Source organism: Xenopus laevis, chromosome 8L, assembly GCF_017654675.1.
Source record: "Xenopus laevis strain J_2021 chromosome 8L, Xenopus_laevis_v10.1, whole genome shotgun sequence".
In the NCBI taxonomy this organism is placed as follows: domain Eukaryota; kingdom Metazoa; phylum Chordata; class Amphibia; order Anura; family Pipidae; genus Xenopus; species Xenopus laevis.
The window spans coordinates 65,733,420-65,754,780 of record NC_054385.1 but is presented as its reverse complement, the minus strand read 5'-3'; the positions used below and the strand labels follow the sequence as shown (position 1 = coordinate 65,754,780).

Sequence of the window (21,361 nt, the reverse complement as noted above, 5' to 3'; positions counted from 1 at the left end):
GTGAGAGAATTCTCCAGTCCCAATGTGTGTCAGATAGGAATGAGACCTTAAAAGACCTTTATTTTCAACATGCAACAAACATATTCAAGAAAGACTTGCATGGCTGGATAGTCAGATATGGATTTCTTAAATTGCATTCAGTCTCATCACCATGGGATATCAGCCCAATGTTTTCTGATCTGGACTTGCTTGGAGGAGTTTCAAGATGGCCATACACAGCCAGATCCGCTCATTTGGAGAGGTCGCCAAACAAGCGGATCTTGGCTCGATATGTCCATCTTGCGTGGGCGATATCGGGCTGATCCGATCATGGGCCCTAGGGCTCAAAGATCAGATAATTTTACCTGGAATGCAGGCAGTACAAGGACCACATTAAAGAACCAATGTGTTCCTCGATCCACGTGATCTTTAAGCAGGCCCGGCTGACATCTGGATGATTTTCGGCCACATATCGGTTGGGGAAGACTGTCAGAAGACCCCAAATCCTGGTCAATAAGCTGCCGACTTGGTCTGTTGGCAACTTTTATCGGCCTGTGTATGGCCACCTTTATGCTTTGTACCCTTCACTAGAACTTAATGACATCATAGGGGGACAACATTAAGTACTGTAAGATGACATTATTCCAGGGGAAGGGTAAATTTAAGGCTGAATGGGCTAATTTCTTACTAAAAATTACCCATAGACAATCTTGCATATAGGTCAGTCAGAACCATTAAGATTATAACCACAGTGTCACTAACAACTAGGACATTTACCTACATTCCATAAAAAATAAAGATTTCATGTGTCAGTAAGAAAATTGTGATTATGATTATGGCAGCACAGCTATATTATAGACATATAAACACTGGCCATTTAGACAACTGTCTTACCTATAGCACTGTTCAAATTCTGGTACTGTTATGGGATGCCCACTGATCTATAGATTTTATTAGTTTAGTCAAATTAACAATATTCTAAATATATATGTTTAATTTCATGTGTATGCAGGACTTCTAGGGATTGTTGGGTCAGAAAGTGGAAATGGCTGATTTGGAGGAAATGCTGACAGAGATGGCTGAATTTGATTTGCAGATACAAGTAGATGAACTGAGGGAATAAGGACAGATTTGTAAAGTGAGAGAAATTACTTAAAGGGGATGTAAAGGCAAAAAAATTAAATCACATTTTTACTTTCTTTAATGAAAAATAAATCGATCTCCAATATAATTTAATTAAAAAATGTGTACCGTTTTTATAAGAAACCTGACTATATTCAGTGAAGTTCCCCCTTCATTTTACTTGCTCTTACAGCTGCAGATAGGAAACTTTAGACGGTCCCTAACTTCTCTGCAGGGAAAGATCATACTTTCAAACAGCAGTGGGGAGCCCCCCACCTTACTTCCCTGACCTCGAGCAGCTTTGTTTGTTTCCCTGTAGAGCAGCTGGCGACTGTGTAGAGATTTGTATTCACAGACCCAGTGGAGTCTGTTTATTCTGATTATTAATCAGTCTTGCTGTATCGGCTTCTATGGCAGATATTATTTGACTTGTGCTGTTTTGATCATTTATGACGATCCCTAAACTTAACCTCGCAACTAGGGATGTAGCGAACGTCGGAAAAAAAGTTCGCGAACATATTCGCGAACTTGCGTCAAAAATGCGAACGGTTCGCGAACGTCGCGAACCCCATAGACTTCAATGGGAAGGCGAATATTAAAAGCTAAAAAAGACATTTCTGGCCAGAAAAATGATTTTAAAGTAGTTTAAAGGGTGCAACGACCTGGACAGTGGCATGCCAGAGGGGGATCAAGGGCAAAAATGTTTCTAAAAAATCCATTGTGGACACAGCGCTGCGTTTTGTGCTGTAAAGGGCAGAAATCACACTACATTTCTAAACCTGTGTAATAAACTGCTTTAAAACGTCCGGCGTCTACATGCCAATCAAGTCGTGTAAAGGTTACAGCCTGTTCACACGCAAAGACGAAACGCGGCGCTTACTGCAACGCAAAAAAACGCAAAGAGCTTTAATGAATGATACCGTCAAGTGAGCAAATAATAGTTGTTAATTACTAGTTGAGCTTGTCACCTCCAGGATGTTCGTCCTGTTGGTGGCAATATTTCTGTAGTGGTGTGTTTAGCAGTCACCGCGCTTGTGCGCACGTGCACGGTCAGGCAGAGGTAATTCAATGTACAGTGAAGTGAACCAAAAAACACTGATTCTGCAGTGTGGGCCCAGTTTTGGTCTACTTTATTGATCACCTGCGGTGACCATAAAAGATGCGATTTTGCCACTGTTGCAGAACAATGAAAAATTAGGCATGTGTACTTTCCTGAAAAATTATGTTTTTTTTGTCGCAGCCACTGAAGCACAGAGGCCAGAAAAAATATGCCATATAAATGCTGAAAATATGAATTTTTTTTTGTCGCAGCCACTGAAGCACAGAGGCCAGAAAAAATATGCCATATAAATGCTAAAAATATAAAAAAAATTTGTCGCAGCCACTGAAGCACAGAGGCCAGAAAAAATATGCCATATAAATGCTGAAAATATTAATTTTTTTTTTGTCGCAGCCACTGAAGCACAGAGGCCAGAAAAAATATGCCATATAAATGCTAAAAATAGTCATTTTTTTTGTTGCAGCCACTGAAGCACAGAGGCCAGAAAAAATATGCCATATAAATGCTGAAAATAGTCATTTTTTTTGTCGCAGCCACTGAAGCACAGAGGCCAGAAAAAATATGCCATATAAATGCTAAAAATAGTCTTTTTTTTTTGTCGCAGCCACTGAAGGACAGAGGCCAGAAAAAATATGCCATATAACTGCTGAAAATAGTAATTTTTTTGGTTGCAGCCACTGAAGCACAGAGGCCAGAAAAAATATGCCATATAAATGCTGAAAATAGTCATTTTTTTTGGTTGCAGCCACTGAAGCACAGAGGCCAGAAAAAATATGCCATATAAATGCTGAAAATAGTAATTTTTTTTGGTCGCAGCCACTGAAGCACAGAGGCCAGAAAAAATATGCCATATAAATGCTAAAAATAGTCATTTTTTTTGTCGCAGCCACTGAAGCACAGAGGCCAGAAAAAATATGCCATATAACTGCTGAAAATAGTCATTTTTTTTGGTTGCAGCCACTGAAGCACAGAGGCCAGAAAAAATATGCCATATAAATGCTGAAAATAGTCATTTTTTTTGGTCGCAGCCACTGAAGCACAGAGGCCAGAAAAAGTATGCCATATAAATGCTAAAAATAGTCATTTTTTTTGTCGCAGCCACTGAAGCACAGAGGCCAGAAAAAATATGCCATATAAATGCTGAAAATATAAAAAAAATTTGTCGCAGCCACTGAAGCACAGAGGCCAGAAAAAATATGCCATATAAATGCAGAAAATATTCATTTTTTTGGTTGCAGCCACTGAAGCACAGAGGCCAGAAAAACTCAGGATTCACCTGAATTCAAATGAAACCAGTAGGGTTTGCACCCTAGTTTGTAACGGTGGCGGAGGGAGGAGGACGCTAAAGGACAGCTGTGTGTGGAGTCATGAGGCGTGCAGAGAAGGACAGCTGCATGGGGAGTCAGAACAAGTCTTCCGGCGTGCAGTAACCCTCCGAGATCCACGCCTCATTCATTTTAATAAAGGTCAGGTAATCCACACTTTTGTGACCTAGGCGAGTTCTCTTCTCAGTTACAATCCCTCCTGCTGCACTGAAGGTTCTTTCTGAGAGGACACTTGAGGCGGGGCAAGACAAGAGGTTCATGGCAAATTGTGACAGCTCTGGCCACAGATCAAGCCTGTGCACCCAGTAGTCCAGGGGTTCATCGCTCCTCAGAGTGTCGATATCTGCAGTTAATGCCAGGTAGTCCGCTACCTGCCGGTCGAGGCGTTCTTTGAGGGTGGATCCCGAAGGGTTCTGGCGCTGCCTTGGACTGAAAAACATTTGCATGTCTGACGTTACAGAGTGGCCAAAGTGCTTTGTCCTTGCAGGTGCGCTCGTGGCAGGATTACTGGCACCTCTGCCCCTGGAATGTTGATGAGTTCCTGAAGTGACATCACCCTTAAAAGCATTGTACAACATGTTTTGCAGGCTGGTTTGTAAATGCAGCATCCTTTCGGACTTGTGGTACGTTGGTAACATTTCTGCCACTTTATGCTTGTACCGAGGGTCTAGTAGCATTGCGACCCAGTACAGGTCCTTCTCCTTAAGCCTCTTGATACGGGGGTCCTTCAACAGGCATGACAGCATGAAAGACCCCATTCTCACAAGGTTGGATTCAGAGGTATCCATCTCCGCTTCCTCGTTATCAAGGACTACATCATCCACGGTCTCCTCCCCCCAGCCACGTACAAGACCAGGGGTCCCCAAACGGTCACCACAAGCCCCCTGGGAAGGCTGCTCCTGTTGGTCCTCCTCCTCCACAAAGCCACCTTCCTCCTCTGACTCCACTTCTGACACCTCTCCCTGCGTTGCAGCAGGTGCCTGGGCTCGTTCTGGTGATTGCGACCAGAAATCGTGCGCTTCCTGCTCCTCGTCACGCTGGTCTACAGCCTCATCTGTCACTCGTCGCACGGCACGCTCCAGGAAGAAAGCAAAGGGTATTAGTTCGCTGATGGTGCTTTCGGTGCGACTGACCATGTTTGTAACCTCTTCAAAAGAATAAGCACCCAGTAACGTGGGAAAAAAATCCCCAGCTCTGCAGATCCAGTCCTACCACCCAGTTCAAACAGGTATTCATTGACGGCTCTTTGTTGTTGCAGCAGACGTTCCAACATGAAAAGCGTTGAATTCCAGCGAGTCTGGCTGTCGCAAATTAAACGCCTGACTGGCATGTTGTACCACTGCTGAATGTCAGCAAGGCGTGCCATGGCTGTGTAGGAACGTCTGAAATGGGCCGACACCTTCCTGGACTGCCTGAGAACGTCCTGGAATCCTGGGTACTTTGAGACAAAACGTTGGGCAATTTAACACACTATGCAGGGCACATGTGTTAAATTGCCCAGTCTCAGTGCTGCCAACAGATTGCTTCCGTTGTCACACACCACTTTTCCGATCTTCAGTTGGTGTGGGGTCAGCCACCGATCGGCCTGTGACTGCAGAGATGACAGGAGTACAGATCCGGTATGGTTTCTGCTTTCCAGGCACGTCATCCCCAAGACAGCATGACAACGGCGTACCTGGCACGTCGAATAGCCTAGGGGGAGCTGGGGGTGCACAGGTGTGGAGGAGGAGGACCCAGCAGCAGAGGAGGAAGAAGAGGAAGAAGACGAGGTAGAGAGCGAAGGAGGAGTAGAGGTGGTGGCAGAACCGCGTGCAATCCGTGGCGGTGACACCAACTCCACTGTTGTTGTTGTTGAGCCACACATTCCCTGCTTCCCAGCCATTACCAAGTTCACCCAGTGGGCAGTGTAGGTGACATACCTGCCCTGACCATGCTTGGAGGACCATGCGTCAGTAGTCGTAGTGGCTCTGCACATGGTGGTACAGGTGTGGTATTCCCTTTTTTGAAAAAAAATTGCGGCTGGGTACCTTCCACTGCGGTGTCCCAATTGCTACAAATTTGCGGAAGGCCTCAGAGTCCACCAGCTGGTATGGTAAAAGCTGGCGGGATAAGAGTGCAGACAAGCCAGCTGTCAGACGCCGGGCAAGGGGGTGACTCGCAGACATTGGCTTCTTACGCTCAAACATGGCCCTCACAGAAACTTGGCTGGGGGCAGATGACTGGGAACTGGTGGTCAAGGCGGAAGGCGGAGTGGAGGGTGGTTCAGACGGGTCAAGGACAGCAGAGGTAGAGCAGTAAGATGCTGGACCAGAAGGAGGGTGGCTTTTAGTTTGTCTGTTGCCTTTGCTCCCAAAGTGCTTTGTGCTTGCCGTTCATGTGCCTTCGCATAGAAGTTGTACCTATGTGGCTGTTGGGCTTCCCAAGACTCAGTTTCTGACTGCACTCATTGCAAATTACAACGCTTTTGTCAGAGGCACACAGATTAAAAAAATCCCACACTGCTGACTTTTTTGAAGCTGGCGATCTGGCGGTAACAGTAGAAGTTGGCGGCAATGGCGGGTGCGTTGGCCGGCTGACCACAGGTGGCGATACATGTTGTTGCCCTACTGTTCCCTGCGAGCTGTCCTCCCTGCTTCTTCTAAGTCTTATTCTCCTCCTGCTTCTCTGACTCTCCGTCTCTCCATCTGAACTACCCTCCTCTTGCTCTCTTCTACTGGGCACCCACAAAACATCAATCTCCTCATCATCATTCTCCTCAGATGCATCAATTTCTTCTAACAGCTCACAGAAGGAAGCAGCAGCGGGGACCTCCTCATCACTCATTATGTCCATCTCTGTTGTGTTCTCTGCCAGAATTAAATCTGGTGTAACGTCCTCATCTCCTTCATCTTCTTCTGCCAATAATGGTTGCGCATCACTCAGTTCAAGAAACTCATGTGAAAATAACTCCTCTGACTCCAGTGAAGAAGGGGCGCCGGTGGTGGAGGAAGTGTTACGTGGGGTGCCCATAGCAGTGGAGGATGAGGATGTTGTGGTAAAGTTAGAAACGGTAGAGGATGGGGTGTGCTGTGTAAGCCAGTCAACTACCTCTTCAGCATTTTGGGAGTTCAGGGTCATTGCCTTTTTAAAACTGGGCAATTTCCTAGGGCCACAGGATAGCATAGCAGCACGGCCCCTAGTGCCTCTGCGTGGCGGCCTGCCTTTGCCTGGCATTATTTTTAAAACAACAACTCAGGTGGTGTTTCTGGAGACGGTATTATTATTGATATTTAGACAGAATGTGAACAAGCTCACACAGCTAACTGGCCTGGCACTGCCTGGCAGTTGTTTGAAAATGAAGAACACACTGGGCAAACAAATTGAAACAATGCCTGCAAGGTCAACGTATACACTACTACAGCAGTGGATACAGAATATATTATTGCTGATTGAAAACCGTCACTCAGGTGGTGTTTCTGGAGACAGTATTATTATTGATATTTAGGCAGAATGTGAACAAGCTCAGACAGCTAGCTGGCCTGGCACTGCCTGGCAGTTGTTTGAAAATGAAGAACACACTGGGCAAACAAATTGAAACAATGCCTGCAAGGTCAACGTATACACTACAGCAGTGGATACGGAATATATTATTGCTGCTTGAAAACCGTCACTCAGGTGGTGTTTCTGGAGACGGTATTATTATTGATATTTAGACAGAATGTGAAAAAGCTCACACAGCTAGATGGCAGTTGTTTGAAGAACACGCTGGGCAAATAATGCCTGCAAGTGCACTACTATTGGTGCACTACTATGACGAACAGCAAACAGCACTGGACACGTTAAAGAACAGTAAGATAAGTAAAAAAAAATATATATATATGTATATTAAAAAAAAAAAAAAATACTCGGGTTGGTGCTGCTGAACTACTAGGAGCAGCACAGTAGCACACCAGTCCCACTCCCCAACACAGCTAGACTAATAGCACTGGGCTCTTATAGTAGCAAAGTAAAACAACAAAAAAGAAAATAAAAGCAGTCCTTACAAGGACTATTGGGTTATTACAGCAGTCAGCAGATGAGATCAGAAGAGATCAGTGCCCACAGCAGCTACATACAGAGCACTGCAGTAGAAGGTAGATTACTAGCCAGCAAAGCTACCTAACCTGAAATGTCCCTCAAATCCCTGCAGAGTTCTGTCCCTACAATACAGAGCAGTATCAAGTAGATTACTAGCCAGCAAACTTACTATCAACTGTCCCTCAAATCACTAACAGCTCTCTCCCTACACTAGCTCTTCCAAGCACACACAGGCAGAATGAAAAAACGCTGCAGGGCTTCAGTTTATATATGGAAGGGGAGTGGTCCAGGGGGTGGTCCAGGAGGGAGAGCTTCCTGATTGGCTGCCATGTATCTGCTGGTCTGGGGTGAGAGGGCAAAAATAAGCGCCAGCTAAGGCGAACCCAAAATGGCGAACGTCGCGCGACGTTCGCGAACATTCGGCGAGCGCGAACAGTCGATGTTCGCGCGAACAAGTTCGCCGGCGAACAGTCCGCGCGAACAAGTTCGCCGGCGAACAGTCCGCGACATCCCTACTCGCAACTGAAGCCCAGACCACACTGAGCATGTGCACAGTCTTCGTCATGCAAAGATGTTTAACAAAGTTACAAGATGACAGTCCTCTGTGGCCAACTTTGAAAATATAAATCATTTGTTTAACCATATTTGTGGTGCAGTAAGTTAATGTTTATGTTTAGTTTACAAAATACAGCATTCCTATTTTAGACTTTAGTTTAGTATGAGTTCAGTGATGAGATTGTATGGGAGAGATACCTGGACCAGAGTCATATAGGCAGATATGGCAACTGGACAAACTGCAGCAAGACATAGTTAACTGAGGGAATGAGTTTTGAAAGGTGTAACAGAGAGACCTGACTGGTGAAATAATGGCTGAAATTGAGTCAGAGATGACTAAACTGAGGGAATAATTTGTGAGATGGCTGAACTGGGCATATTGTTTATGAAATCTGGGTCAGAGATGGCTACACTTACAAAAATGACCTTGTAAGATCCAAGATGGGGAGCTCTTGTGAAGGAATGGCACATTACCCATATACAGCTGCCTATAGGCTTATGCAACAAGCTCAGCATATAAAATATAGAGTTTCTAGACATATTTTATAGGATTTAACTTTTTTTTTAAATCACTTGGAGGTTGGCCACATAACAACAAGCTTGCTACTAATTCATTTTTTTAAATTGTTACTCTTTTTATAAATGATAATACATACAAGTATACCGAGCAAAGGAAAGTCAATTGGGAAGTTGCTGTAATTATTGCAGAGTTATCACTTGGACCATTATTTGTAAATGTGGTGCATTTGCTTTTCAACAGAGTTATTCAAGATTGGTCTTGATCAATATCATCAGTGGAGCTCCTGCAAAGGATTCAGGAGCTGGAACAAACACAAGCCGGTATTTTGCAGTCTCACTTGGTTTCTTGTTTTAAATTGCCAATTCCACAGAAGGATGTGGTAGAATGAGCTAAGGCTAAATTACCTTTACATACTGGTGGATCCACCACTGGTACAGTTCCCCCAGTACAGAGAAATTGGTCCGTAACAGCATCCTCAATATTTGTCACATTCTTCAGTTCTGTTGCCTTTTTAGCAGCTTCTAGGCAAGCACTTCTCTATAAAATCACAGAAAGGGTTAAACACGGTTAGACCAATTGCTTAGAAGCAAGAGTAACAGCCATCTACTGTCCTGTGTGGAACTTGGCAATACACAAGTATCTGTGAATCCTAAAGATCTGCCAAGTTCTATCTATTCAGTACTGATGAGAAGAAACATTGAAAACATTCAGTGCCTGATGTGGTAGAGCAAGTCAGAATGTCTTTTTGACAAACACTCGCTAGAATTTTGGAAAATAAGTAGAAATATGCTAGAAACTGCACACAATATTTTTGATGCAGAGTGGTTCACATTTTATAATTATGACTTCTTAATCTTTTAAAATGTGCACTTTCTAGAATGTGTTGCATTTGTTATTGAACCAGAATTTGGTACACTCAAATGAAAACCTAAGCATGAGCAAAGTGCCATGGTATATGCTGCCTAGTGTAGTGGAGTAAACAGATATATACACTGGGGAGACAAAATAACAATTTAGTAAGCAAATGGCATTATATAGGAGGGGTTTATCTTCAGGACAAGATTAAAGCAGTTTATCGACATATAAAAACAAAGGATGATAGCAAGGGGTGGGCTGGCGTCGCAACTGCACTAGGGCCCCCCTATGAGGCCTAGTGGAAGGATTCCATGGGATGCCAGGCAGGTCCAGACTGAGAATTAGAATAGGCCCTGGCATTTCAGGTACACAGAGGCCCAATCAGCCCACACAGAGGCCCAACACAGCCCCTACCAGCCCACTAAATACTGACTTTCTATGGCACCTTATAGCAGCCCCTCTGGCATTTGCCAGAACCCACAGATTGCCAGTCCGGGCCTGATGCCAGGGTATGTTGTAGATGTCAATATAAGTAAGGAGGATAGTGGCTGGTGTGGGGGAAACCTGGTTGGAAATTAAGAATCTTGGGGGGAGTTTCACAACATGAAAAAATAAACACGTCTTAATGAGTTTCATGCTACCATTGTGACTGGATCATCAGCTAACATACTGTATACCTAAGTAAATACAATGGTTGTGATTGGATGTTGGTTACTGTATTACCTGTAAAATCTTAAATGTTGGGGTGTTCCCTAATGTTCAGGTGGTGAAATGTTTTTAAAATGTTAGCCTCTGATAGTATAGCTCACTAAAAATCATTTTGCTAAAAGAAAACACCAACACGTTGACAAAACAAACCCAGGAATGCAATAAAAGTAATGCTGCCCTCATACCTTTTGTCCTCTCTTTATTAACACATGCATCTCTTTCATTGGCTGGTTTAATTCGTCTGCTATGAAAACAGCTTTGACCTCCTCTTCAGACAATAAGGTTTTCTCTAGGAGTGAAAACGTATTGAGGATGAACAGTAGTTTGCTGTGGTTCAAGCCTCCCTAATGGCTCTCTTTCCTTTACTTTTTGCACTGAAACTAAATAAAATATTAAATGCTTAAATATACCATATTAAACACTAGCACAGACATTTCAAAAGGGAATATGAAAAAACAACTGTAACCATACGATATGAATTAGACAATCATTTTCCTAATCATTAAAACATTCTTCCCATTTTTTAAATATACAGAGGGTTTATTAATACAACGACACCTTAACTAGTATCCATGCTGCCCCTTTCATCCCTGTTGCAGGGGATATGTTGAGTTTTGTTCCTAAGAAGAAAGTACTGCCATGTGCCATTGTTTTTGGAAACAAGAGTCTTGTCTGCTATACTGGCATGACTGACAACAGCTCAGTGCCCAATCTAAAGTCAGATTTTGGCCATGACATTACAGTAGCTAGGGTCTTTGTCTCCCAAAGCTCCAGCACAGGGGTAAAAGAAGAATAAGAAGTTTCTAACTGGAAAAATAGAGAATCAATGCTTTCTGTGCATGTACACGTTAATTTTCTGTGGTTTTAAAGTTATTTTTAAATGTAACTGATATTGAAAGCAATATGTCTCTGGCTGTTTATATTCTCTGCACTGCTGGTTCTGACCTCTGAAACAATGTAAAAGCAGACAACTAATGAACAGATCCATGCTACCATGTTTGAAGAATCAGAATTTTACTCCTGGTGCCTAATCTGCAACATCAATTAAGAGAAACTTGAGTCATGCAGTGCTTGTAAAACCCAGTATGTGTAGCACTTACTGCCGTTTACTCAGACTACCCTCCCACCTCATGGGGTCCTTCACCCATAAACTGTTTTTTGCAAAGTAATGCCAGCTTTTCAGTACACATTTATTATTGTCAGTGGTTTAAGAGTTTATGAGTATATATATATATATATATATATATATATATATATATATATATATATATAGACAAATACAAGGTTCCTCTGCACTCAACCCATTATCAATATATTTAAGACCCCCTCCAACTATAGTCAGGTGATCCCACTGGTGTCTAATAAAAGGGCAGCCACGTTTGGGAGTTTTACTTTGAAAGCAGCTAGTAAGTTGCAGGTAAAACGTATTCGTCCCTTTTATAAAATGTATAATTAAACCATAGAATTCTTAATGAATCAGATGAAAATTGATCATAGGACTGGCCAGATATGGGATGACTTTGACGTAGTTGGCCAGCTTAAATATATTGCAATATATGGACAAACAATCCCTGTTTTGTTTAAAGGGTAAGGCATTTTTCAGTAGCAGTATGCACAAAATGTCTCTGTCTTAAATATATTGATAATGGGTTGAGTGCAGAGGAACCTTGTATTTGTCTATATGTATTTTGTGGTCACACCCTCATTGCACCCCCGCCTAATGTTTTTAAAAACTAGTGGTGAGCACAACTTTCCCTTGTTTGTTATAGTTCTACAAGAGCAGTGACCAGCTCCATGTTGTAGCTCCCACCCCCTCCAACTATAGTCAGGTGATCCCACTGGTGTCTAATAAAAGGGCAGCCACGTTTGGGAGTTTTACTTTGAAAGCAGCTAGTAAGTTGCAGGTAAAACGTATTCATCCCTTTTATAAAATGTATAATTAAACCATAGAATTCTTAATGAATCAGATGAAAATTGAGCATAGGACTGGCCAGATATGGGATGACTTTGACGTAGTTGGCCAGCTTAAATATATTGCAATATATGGACAAACAATCCCTGTTTTGTTTGTAAGGGTAAGGCATTTTTCAGTAGCAGTATGCACAAAATGTCTCTGTCTTAAATATATTGATAATGGGTTGAGTGCAGAGGAACCTTGTATTTGTCTATATGTATTTTGTGGTCACACCCTCATTGCACCCCCACTTAATGTTTTTAAAAACTAGTGGTGAGCACAACTTTCCCTTGTTTGAGATATATATATATATATATATATATATATATATATATATATATATATATATATATATATATATATATATAGAGCAGGAAAACCGGCACTCACGAAAAAGCGGTCAAAAGTGCCTGGGTGCAGTCCTAGATAGAAATCATCAGATGTAGAAATAGTGAAGATCGCACTCGCAGGTCTTAGTGTAGCAACAAAAATTTTTTATTCTGGACAGGTGCTGACGTTTCGGCTGATACAACAGCCTTTTTCAAAGTGAAAATATCACACAAAAACGGAAACTATATACACGGTGTGGCGGGAACTTGAGGGTAATTAAAACTAAAAACACCGGGGCAGAGGAAGTGACGTGTAAAGTTTAAAACACAAATTGCAATCAAAAGAACACAAAATATAAACAAGAAATAAAAGTGGAATCAGGTTAAAATCAAAGCAATAGTAGCGAAAATTGATGAATACATATATAGACATCCTTAGGATATATGCTCAGACGAGACACCGTTCAGTGTGAATACGGTAACCTAGGGCGATACAGTATAACAACATTTCTGGAAAGACTGGATCCTGTGTCGGAAATTGTTACTTTCACAAAATAAACGTATCTCTTAACTGAGGCCACTCTATAGCAAACAGAATCAGCAGCTCGGACCCGACTGGGCACAAAGTGTGTAGATGCGAAGAATAAGTGTGTCAGAAGAAATTTAGGAAACGAGTGGAGTATAGGTGTAGAAAAAGAAAAAGAAAAAGCTGTAAAAATGACTCAAAATACAAAAACAGTTCAAAGCATATAAAAAAATAAAAAATAAAATAAAAGATAAAAAGTATCTCACCATTGTGCTTCTTTAAAGGAGGACGCAAACAAAAATCCGATGTTAGAGGTGTTACCGCATATTGGTAGAGAGAGTATTTGACAAAAGTCCGTGGCTCGAGGTTATCCGATCACTAGTGTAGTGGCTGGTATTAATTCATTACTGAGTCCGTGAACCAGGGTGTCACATAGGTCGTAAGACGGTCGGTTCGTGGATCGAGGTTGTCCGCTCAGTAGTGTGGAGGCTGGTATTAACCCATTGTAGAGTAGGCGAAACAACGGTGTCAATCAATCAGTGACTAATTGTCCGATGTTCAGAGGGAAATCCCTTCAGTTTAGACACGATCAACCGGAAGCATACTCACTCATGGACCGTCACATATTCAAGCAGGTGCTCGTGTTGCATTGTAGCATCCAAGGTTCGAAGGTATCACATCGGCAGAGCGGCAGCCGATCGAAAAATCAGCTGTCACTCCGCGAATGGACCACACCTCATACCCAGGGATGTGCAGTGTGCTTATCCTGCGACTTGACACGATTGCATTCGGAGGTCGACATCCACCAATGTATATTCACAGCCAGGGGGTACCGGAGAGGCTTTAGCCTGAGCAGTCACCGGTTGCAGCGCCTTAAGGCAAAGTAGTGCGGATCATACCATACTCGATGGACACCTATCGGTCCGGCCAATAGTGCTTCAGATAGCCAAAAAGCTGCAGCGGGATTGGCAACTCTTCTTGTGTTACAAGTATAGACTTGGCACGGATCCACATGTCTATGAACAAAAATACTTAGAGATCCACAGTAAGAGGGTCCCAAAATCAAAGATTCGTGTTGAAAAAGCGAAGTGCACTCGAGCATAATCAATAGATATATTGCAAAAGCAACAAAAAACAAAAATAAAATAAATAAATATGAAAAAATAGAAACAAAAAACATAAAGAGCCCATATACCACACCCAAGGCTACCCTAATCAAAGATATTGAATTCAAAGTTAGAGACAGGTTGAGTACAAATAGCCAAAAGAGTGAGAGCAGAGAGAGTGGAAACCGAAATAAATACCAAATAGTCAGGGACCAGCTGTTACGGGGACCGTATGCTGCAAATGCAGTTTCAAAAAGACAAACATTATTTCTTACCACATTTCTTAATACCAGCCTGCATCATAAATCCCATGATAAGGAATCCGAGGGCAGTCACTCACTACAAACACAAAGAAAACATAGAGAAGGAAGCGGGGGAACAGGCTCACTAGTGTATAAACGGAGTATAGGAAATTAGTTCGTTAAGTCCATGTGGGCTGATGGTGTTGAGTTTGTGAATCCATCTTAGTTCTCGTTGGAGCAGCTTCTTCTCACGATTGCCCCCCCGTACAGGCTGGGGTACATGGTCTATAAGCATACACCGTAGGCTTGCCAATGTGTGTTTGTGGTGCAGGAAGTGAGCTGCAACCGGAGTGTCCGCCTTCCCTGAAGACAGTGCTGTTCTGATCGCGGAGCGGTGGTTGGCCATCCGTTCACGGAATGTGGTGATAGTCTTTCCAACATAAAGCAGTCCGCACGGACATTTAATAAAATAGATGAGGAACTTAGATGTGCATGTTAGTTTGTAGTTGATCATGATGGGTTTACCCGAGTGGGGATGATTGAATACAGAGCCCGTGATGAGATGATTGCAGGTGATACAAGATGGACATCGAAAACAGCCCTTCTTATCCGTATTAAGCCATGTTGTTGTGGTGCTTTGTTGGTAGCAATGGTGAGGGTCAGTCTTTACAAGTATATCCCTCAGGTTCCTCCCTCTACGGAACGCTATTCTTGGTCTGTTTCGAAAAATGGGAGGGAGTGTAGTGTCCCTTTCAAGTACAGTCCAATGTTCCTGTACAGCTCGTGTAAGGGATTTAACTTCGGGAGTATACGTAGCCAAAAAGACTAGAGGCTCTTTCCCTTTAGGTTTCGGTGTGATGGTTGATCTCTGGAGTAAATCACGTTGGGTATGTAATAAGGCCCTTTCTTTGCAGGCGAGAAGCTCATGTAGTGGGTATCCTCTCTGGGTTAGTCTCAGTATTAGTTATATATATATATATAGTTATATATATATATATATATATATATATATATATATATATAGTTATATATATATATATATATATATATATATATAGTTATATATATATATATATAGTTATATATATATATATATATATATATATATATATATATATAGTTATATATATATATATATATATATAGTTATATATATATATAGTTATATAGTTATATATATATATAGTTATATAGTTATATATACATATATATAGTTATATAGTTATATATATATATATATATATATATATAGTTATATATATATATATAGTTATATATATATATATATATATATATATAGTTATATATATATATAGTTATATATATATATAGTTATATATATATAGTTATATATAGTTATATATAGTTATAGTTATATATAGTTATATATAGTGTTATATAGTGTTATATAGTGTTATATAGTGTTATATAGTGTTATATATAACACTATATAACACTATATAACACTATATAACACTATATAACACTATAAGGGGATTTTGTACTTACCGTAAAAACCCTTTCTAGTAGGCCCGAACTGTCAGTGCAGACGTAGTGGGATTTGTCATCCTTCACCTCTGGAGGCAGGACATAATAAACTTGTTGACTCTTGGCTCCTCCTCCTCCTCCTCTATATATATGCTGGCTCCACGATTCCTTCCTCAGTTCTTTTGTAAGCTCAGTCAGTGGAGACAGTACAGTCAGAAAGAAGAGCAAGAGACAACAGCCAGAGTAGATAGCGAGAAAGAGGTCCCTGTGCCCATACTAAAATCAGCCTGGGTGGGACTTACTGCACTGACAGTTCGGGCCTACTAGAAAGGGTTTTTACGGTAAGTACAAAATCCCCTTTTCTCTAGTCGGCCCTCCTGTCAGTGCAGACGTAGTGGGACGTCCAAAATCTGTCCCTCTGAAGGGTGGGTATAATGAACAACTGAGTAGCCTCAATTTACCTAATCATATTGCTACTGCAGCCTGTAGAACTTTCCTGCCAAACACGGCTGGTTGAGAAGCGAAAACATTTAACTTATAAAACTTTATAAAAGTATTGGGAGAAGCCCAAGTAGCTGCCTTGCAGATTTGTTCAGCAGTTGCCATATTTTGAAGCGCCCATGAAGTACTTTGTGCTCTTGTAGAATGGGCTTTAACTGCGAAAGGTCTGAGTTTATGTTGAAAATCATAAGCCACGTTGATCGTCTCTACTAACCAGCGAGCAATAGTTCTCTTAGACACTGCTAAGCCCTTGTGAGTGGTAGCATAGGAAATAAACAAAGAGTCAGACTTCCGGTATGGCAAAGATCGTCTCAAATATATCCGCAGTGCCCTCACAGCGTCCAAGGTATGAAGAGACTTTTCCCTGACATGTGTTGGATGCGGACAGAAAGAAGGAAGAATAACGTCTTGGTTAAGGTGGAAATCGGATACAACTTTCGGCAAGAATCCGGGCATGGTTCTAAGGACTGCCTTATCTGCATGAAGGGATGTCCATGGTTCCTTACAAGAAAAAGCTGCGAGCTCGGACACCCTCTTTGCTGAGGTGATGGCAATCAAAAAGGTAACTTTGAAGGTCAGCCATTTAAGGTCACATGAGTCCAGTGGCTCAAAAGGAGCTTTTTGAAGGGCAGCGAGAACTAGTGGAAGATCCCAGGTAGGAAGTGGCTGCTTGAGTGAAGGCCGCTTCCTGGCTACACCCTTAAAAAACTGTTGAATTTCGGGCCTGTCCGCCCAACGTGTGTGCGTCAAAGCAGAGATGGCTGATACCTGAGTTTTTAGGGTACGCAGTGCCAAGCCCTTATGGAACCCCTCTGCAAGAAATTCAATGATGGCATAGGGAGACTCTGCTTCGCACGACAGGGAATGACGGGTACACCATGAGATGAAAGTTCTCCACACCTTGTAATAAAGCTTTGAGGTAGATTGTTTTCTAGCTTGCAACAAAATGTCTATTGCCTTCTGCGAATACCCCTGCTGAGCCCATCCCCTGGTCTCAAGAGCCATGCCGTTAAACAAAGGAGTGGCAAATTGGGATGATTGACAGGTCCCTGAGTCAGGAGGTCCGGACGGAGAGGTAACCTGAAGGGTTTGGATACGGACAGTTGAATTAAATCCGTGTACCAAACTCGGTTTGGCCAGTTGGGTGCTATGAGTATTGTCGTGGCCTTGCTGTGCTTTATCTTGTCGATGATCCTGGGTAGGATTGGAAGTGGTGGGAAGGCATACACCAGTGTGAAATCCCAAGGAATGACTAGGGCGTCCAGGTAAGTTGCTCCTGGGTCTCTCGTCCTGGCACAGTAAACTGGAAGTTTCCTGTTGTGCCTGGAGGCTAGCATATCGATTTCTGGGTTTCCCCATCTGAGTACCAACTGTTGAAACACTTCTTCGTGCAGTGACCATTCGCCTTGATCGATGGTAGTTCTGCTCAGATAGTCGGCCTCCCAGTTCTGTACCCCGGGAATGAACACTGCAGAAAGGTTTTGGACTGTCTGTTCCGCCCAGGTTAGAATTCTGGTCACTTCCTGCATGGCAAGTCTGCTGCGTGTGCCGCCTTGTTTGTTGATGTAAGCCACGGCCGTGGCATTGTCGGACTGTACTCTGACCGACTGGTGCTGGAGTAGTGTCGTCCAGCCCTCCAGTGCATTCGTGATTGCTTTTAGTTCCAAGACATTGATGGGTAACCCGTTGTCCCTTGGTTCCCACCGGCCTTGTAGGGTGTAATCGCGATAAACATCTCCCCAACCTCTGAGACTGGCATCCGTGGTGACCACTTCCCAGTGAATTGGGGCCCAGCTTCTGCCCTTGTGGAGATTTTCCGGGAGTGTCCACCAAAGCAGACTCTGTTTGGTTGTGTGCGTTATGGGTATGAGTTGGTGCAAGTCCTTGTGGTCTTTGTTCCACTGGCAGAGGAAATTGTTTTGAAGCGGCCGGATGTGAAATCTCGAGAAGGGAATCGCTTCCAGAGCGGAGACCATCAGTCCCAGCAGTCTGAGACAGTCCTCTGCCGAAACTGTTAGAGCCGCTAGGAAGTACTGAGTCGATTGAATCAAATTGTCTATCTTGTCCTGTGGTAACAGCACTTTCTGCGTTTGAGAATTGAAGTTGAGGCCCAGAAATCTGATGTTCTGGCTGGGTCGTAGAGCGCTCTTGCGATAGTTTATTAACCAACCGTGCCGGGTCAGTACTTGAAGGCAAGTTTGTGTGTCTGTGGCCGCCTGCGCGGCAGATGGTGCCGATATCAGAAGATCGTCCAAATATGGGAGAATCTTTATGCCCAATTGTCTGAGGTAGGCTATTACTGGGCTGAGTACCTTGGTAAACACACGTGGCGCAGTACAGAGTCCAAAGGGTAAGGCCGAAAATAGGTAATGATGGTCGCCTATTGCGAACCGCAGGAATTTGCGAGAATCTGGGTAGATCGGTATGTGTAAATAAGCATCCTGAAGATCGATGGAAGTCATGAAATTGTATGGTTCCATGGATGCTATTACGGATCGAACTGATTCCATCTTGAACCTCTGCTTTGCGACCATAGGATTTAAGGGTTTGAGGTTGAGAACCGGTCTGAAAGTGCCCTCCTTCTTGCGGACTAAGAAGAGGTTGGAATAGAAGCCTCTGAACCGCTGTTGCTTTGGTACCGCTTCTATTACCCCCTCTTGTAATAGAGATGTTGTGGTTTGCAGGAGAAGTTGCTGTTTGGTGGTTGAAGTTGATGTACGAAACTGTCTGGGTGGTAGGTGGGGTGAGAATGGAATTCTGTAGCCTTGTTGAATTATCGTTAGAACCCAGTTGTCTGTAACGTGTGTTTCCCATTCTCCAAGGTATCTTTGTAGCCTTCCCCCCACTCGACCCTGCCCTCGATGGGCTGAGTCAGGCGGAAGTGGATCTGGTTGGGGTCGCCTTCTTATTGTTTGTACGGCTGTGTTGTTGCCATGGTGGTCTACGCTTCTGTGTCTGGTCAGAGGTAGACGTCTTGAAGTTGGAACGAAAGGAGCGAAAGGGTCTGGACTGTGTATTCCAACTCTTTCTGTTAGGAAATTTGTTTGGTGTGTCAAACCTTTGTTTTCTTGTGGTGGGGAGGAAAGTACTCTTTCCCCCCGTCACCTCCGCTATGATCTGCTTGAGGTCAGGGCCGAAGAGTGAATCACCAGTGAATCTCAAGGATAAGAGTCTCATCTTAGATGCAGTGTCACTCGACCAGTGTCGTAGCCATAGTGCACGTCTGGTAACTACTGCATTCGCAGTGGCCTTGGCTGTCAGCTTGGTAATCTCCATTGAGGCTTCCGCTAAGAATGTGAAAGCCGTCATGAGTTTGTCCAGTTCCTCCTGTAATTCCTGGCCTGAGAATGGTGGGTTGCGGGCCAGTTCTTGTGCCCAATGTTTGGCTGTGCGAGCTAGGCCCGCAGAAGCCACCGCCGGTCGAAGTATAGCTGCCGCCTGGATATAAGACCTCTTTAAGGTAGATTCCATACGACGATCTAGTGGGTCTTTGAAAGCCGCCTCTTCAGCAGGGAGAGCTGTATGTCTGGATAACCTAGCTACTGCTGAGTCTACACGAGGGGCTTTGTCCCACTTCTTTTGGTATTCTTCTGGTACTGGGTAGGTTTTGAAGAATCTTTGAGTAAGAGCGATTCGTCTCTCAGGTTGGTTCCACTCTGCTTCAATAGCCTGAGTTACTGAGTTAAAGACTGGAAATGTCAACTTAGATTTCTTTTGGACCCCCAACAACTTATCTGCTTTCGATAGGGTCACCGACTCATCCTTGATTTCTAATGTTTGCAGCATTTCCCTGAGTAATTTTCGGGAGACCTCGGGGTTAGCAACACCTGACTGTTCAGTGTCTGACTCCACCTCCGTGGAATCTTGATCAGAAAAATTTTTTTCATGAAGGGTTGGATCCTCTTCGTCTGAATCTGATGCCAACCCATCCTCTGACTCCGATGAAGAGTCTAATGTTGTTGGGGCTTTGCGTTTCTTTGGTCCTTTGGTCGCCAGTGGGGCTGGTCTAGATGTTGAGGGCTGTGGTTGGATTGAATTCATAATCCATTGCATAAATTCCCCAAATTGAGGTGGTACTGTAGGTGGGGGACCTGAATCTGGTTTATGCCGTGGGGTACTTGTGGCAACCTCTGCCGCATCTGAGTGGGACGTGGAAGGTGTAGTTGGTGCAGGTAAAAATGGTCCCGGTGAGTTACCCCTGTCTTCAGCAATGGGAGTAGCACAAGATCCCTCTGCTGTAAGTGATGGCATGGTTTGAGGGGACAAGATGGGTGGTCCCTGTGATTCTGCTCTTTTTTGTGGTTTACAGTCCGAGCAGTAATTTCTCTCTGACTTCCTTAAAGAATGCCTACAGCTCTTGCATTTAGGTAGTTTCTCAGGCCTCTTTGGCTTTTTTACCCCTTGAATATCAGCACGTAGCTCTGTTAGGGAATCTGTCTTTTCCATAATGTATTATATTGTCCCCTTAAGGAGTTTGTACCCCTGGCTTAGCTATGCTGTTCTGCTCTGGAGTGCAATATACTTCTTTAATGTGATGATCACCTGTTGATCCGTGTTAGTCCGTAGACGGCTGCTGCTGAAGGTGTCTACAGCTCTTGAGACTAAGCTGGAAGTGCTCCGTGCGCAGTATGCAACATGCAATGGCGCGGGCTGATGACGTCAGTGCGACTCAGTAAGAGGCGTGAACCTGTTTTGGCGCGCTTCTGTCCTTGATCGGTTCGTTGCCTAGCAACCGCTGAAGGACACAGTAACTGGTAAGCGTGCGCCGTTTACAGCCGCCATAGGTTTCGCTAACTCCCGCAATGAACACCGCACACCCCCCTATACGACGGCGGCGCCAGCCCGCCAGTGCATGCCAAGCGAGGGAACTCTCCCCGCGTCAGCCAAGCTGCAGCCGCCAGAGAAGGCTGCAGGATGGCACGTCAGCAGTCTCAGCTGTATATGTGTGACCGTAGGCATCCCTTCCATGTGTGAGGGGAAGGAAGTGTGGGATGAAAAAACAACCTCCTGAGTAATGTGGGTAGCTCTGCGTACC

The 21,361-nt window shown here is 43.5% G+C and overlaps 1 protein-coding gene across 1 annotated transcript in view; it reads right to left on the bottom strand.

Annotated features, from left to right (window-relative positions):
- LOC108698939 (complement factor B-like) overlaps nucleotides 1-21,361 on the bottom strand; it is a 53,296-nt gene that overhangs the window by 2,887 nt on the left and 29,048 nt on the right. Inside the window, exons 15-16 of the mRNA XM_041572886.1 lie at nucleotides 10,366-10,469; nucleotides 9,022-9,154 (exon numbers count right to left, since the gene is read on the bottom strand). Coding sequence (XP_041428820.1) covers nucleotides 9,022-9,154; nucleotides 10,366-10,469 — 237 coding nt within the window. The remainder of the gene's footprint in view (nucleotides 1-9,021; nucleotides 9,155-10,365; nucleotides 10,470-21,361) is intronic.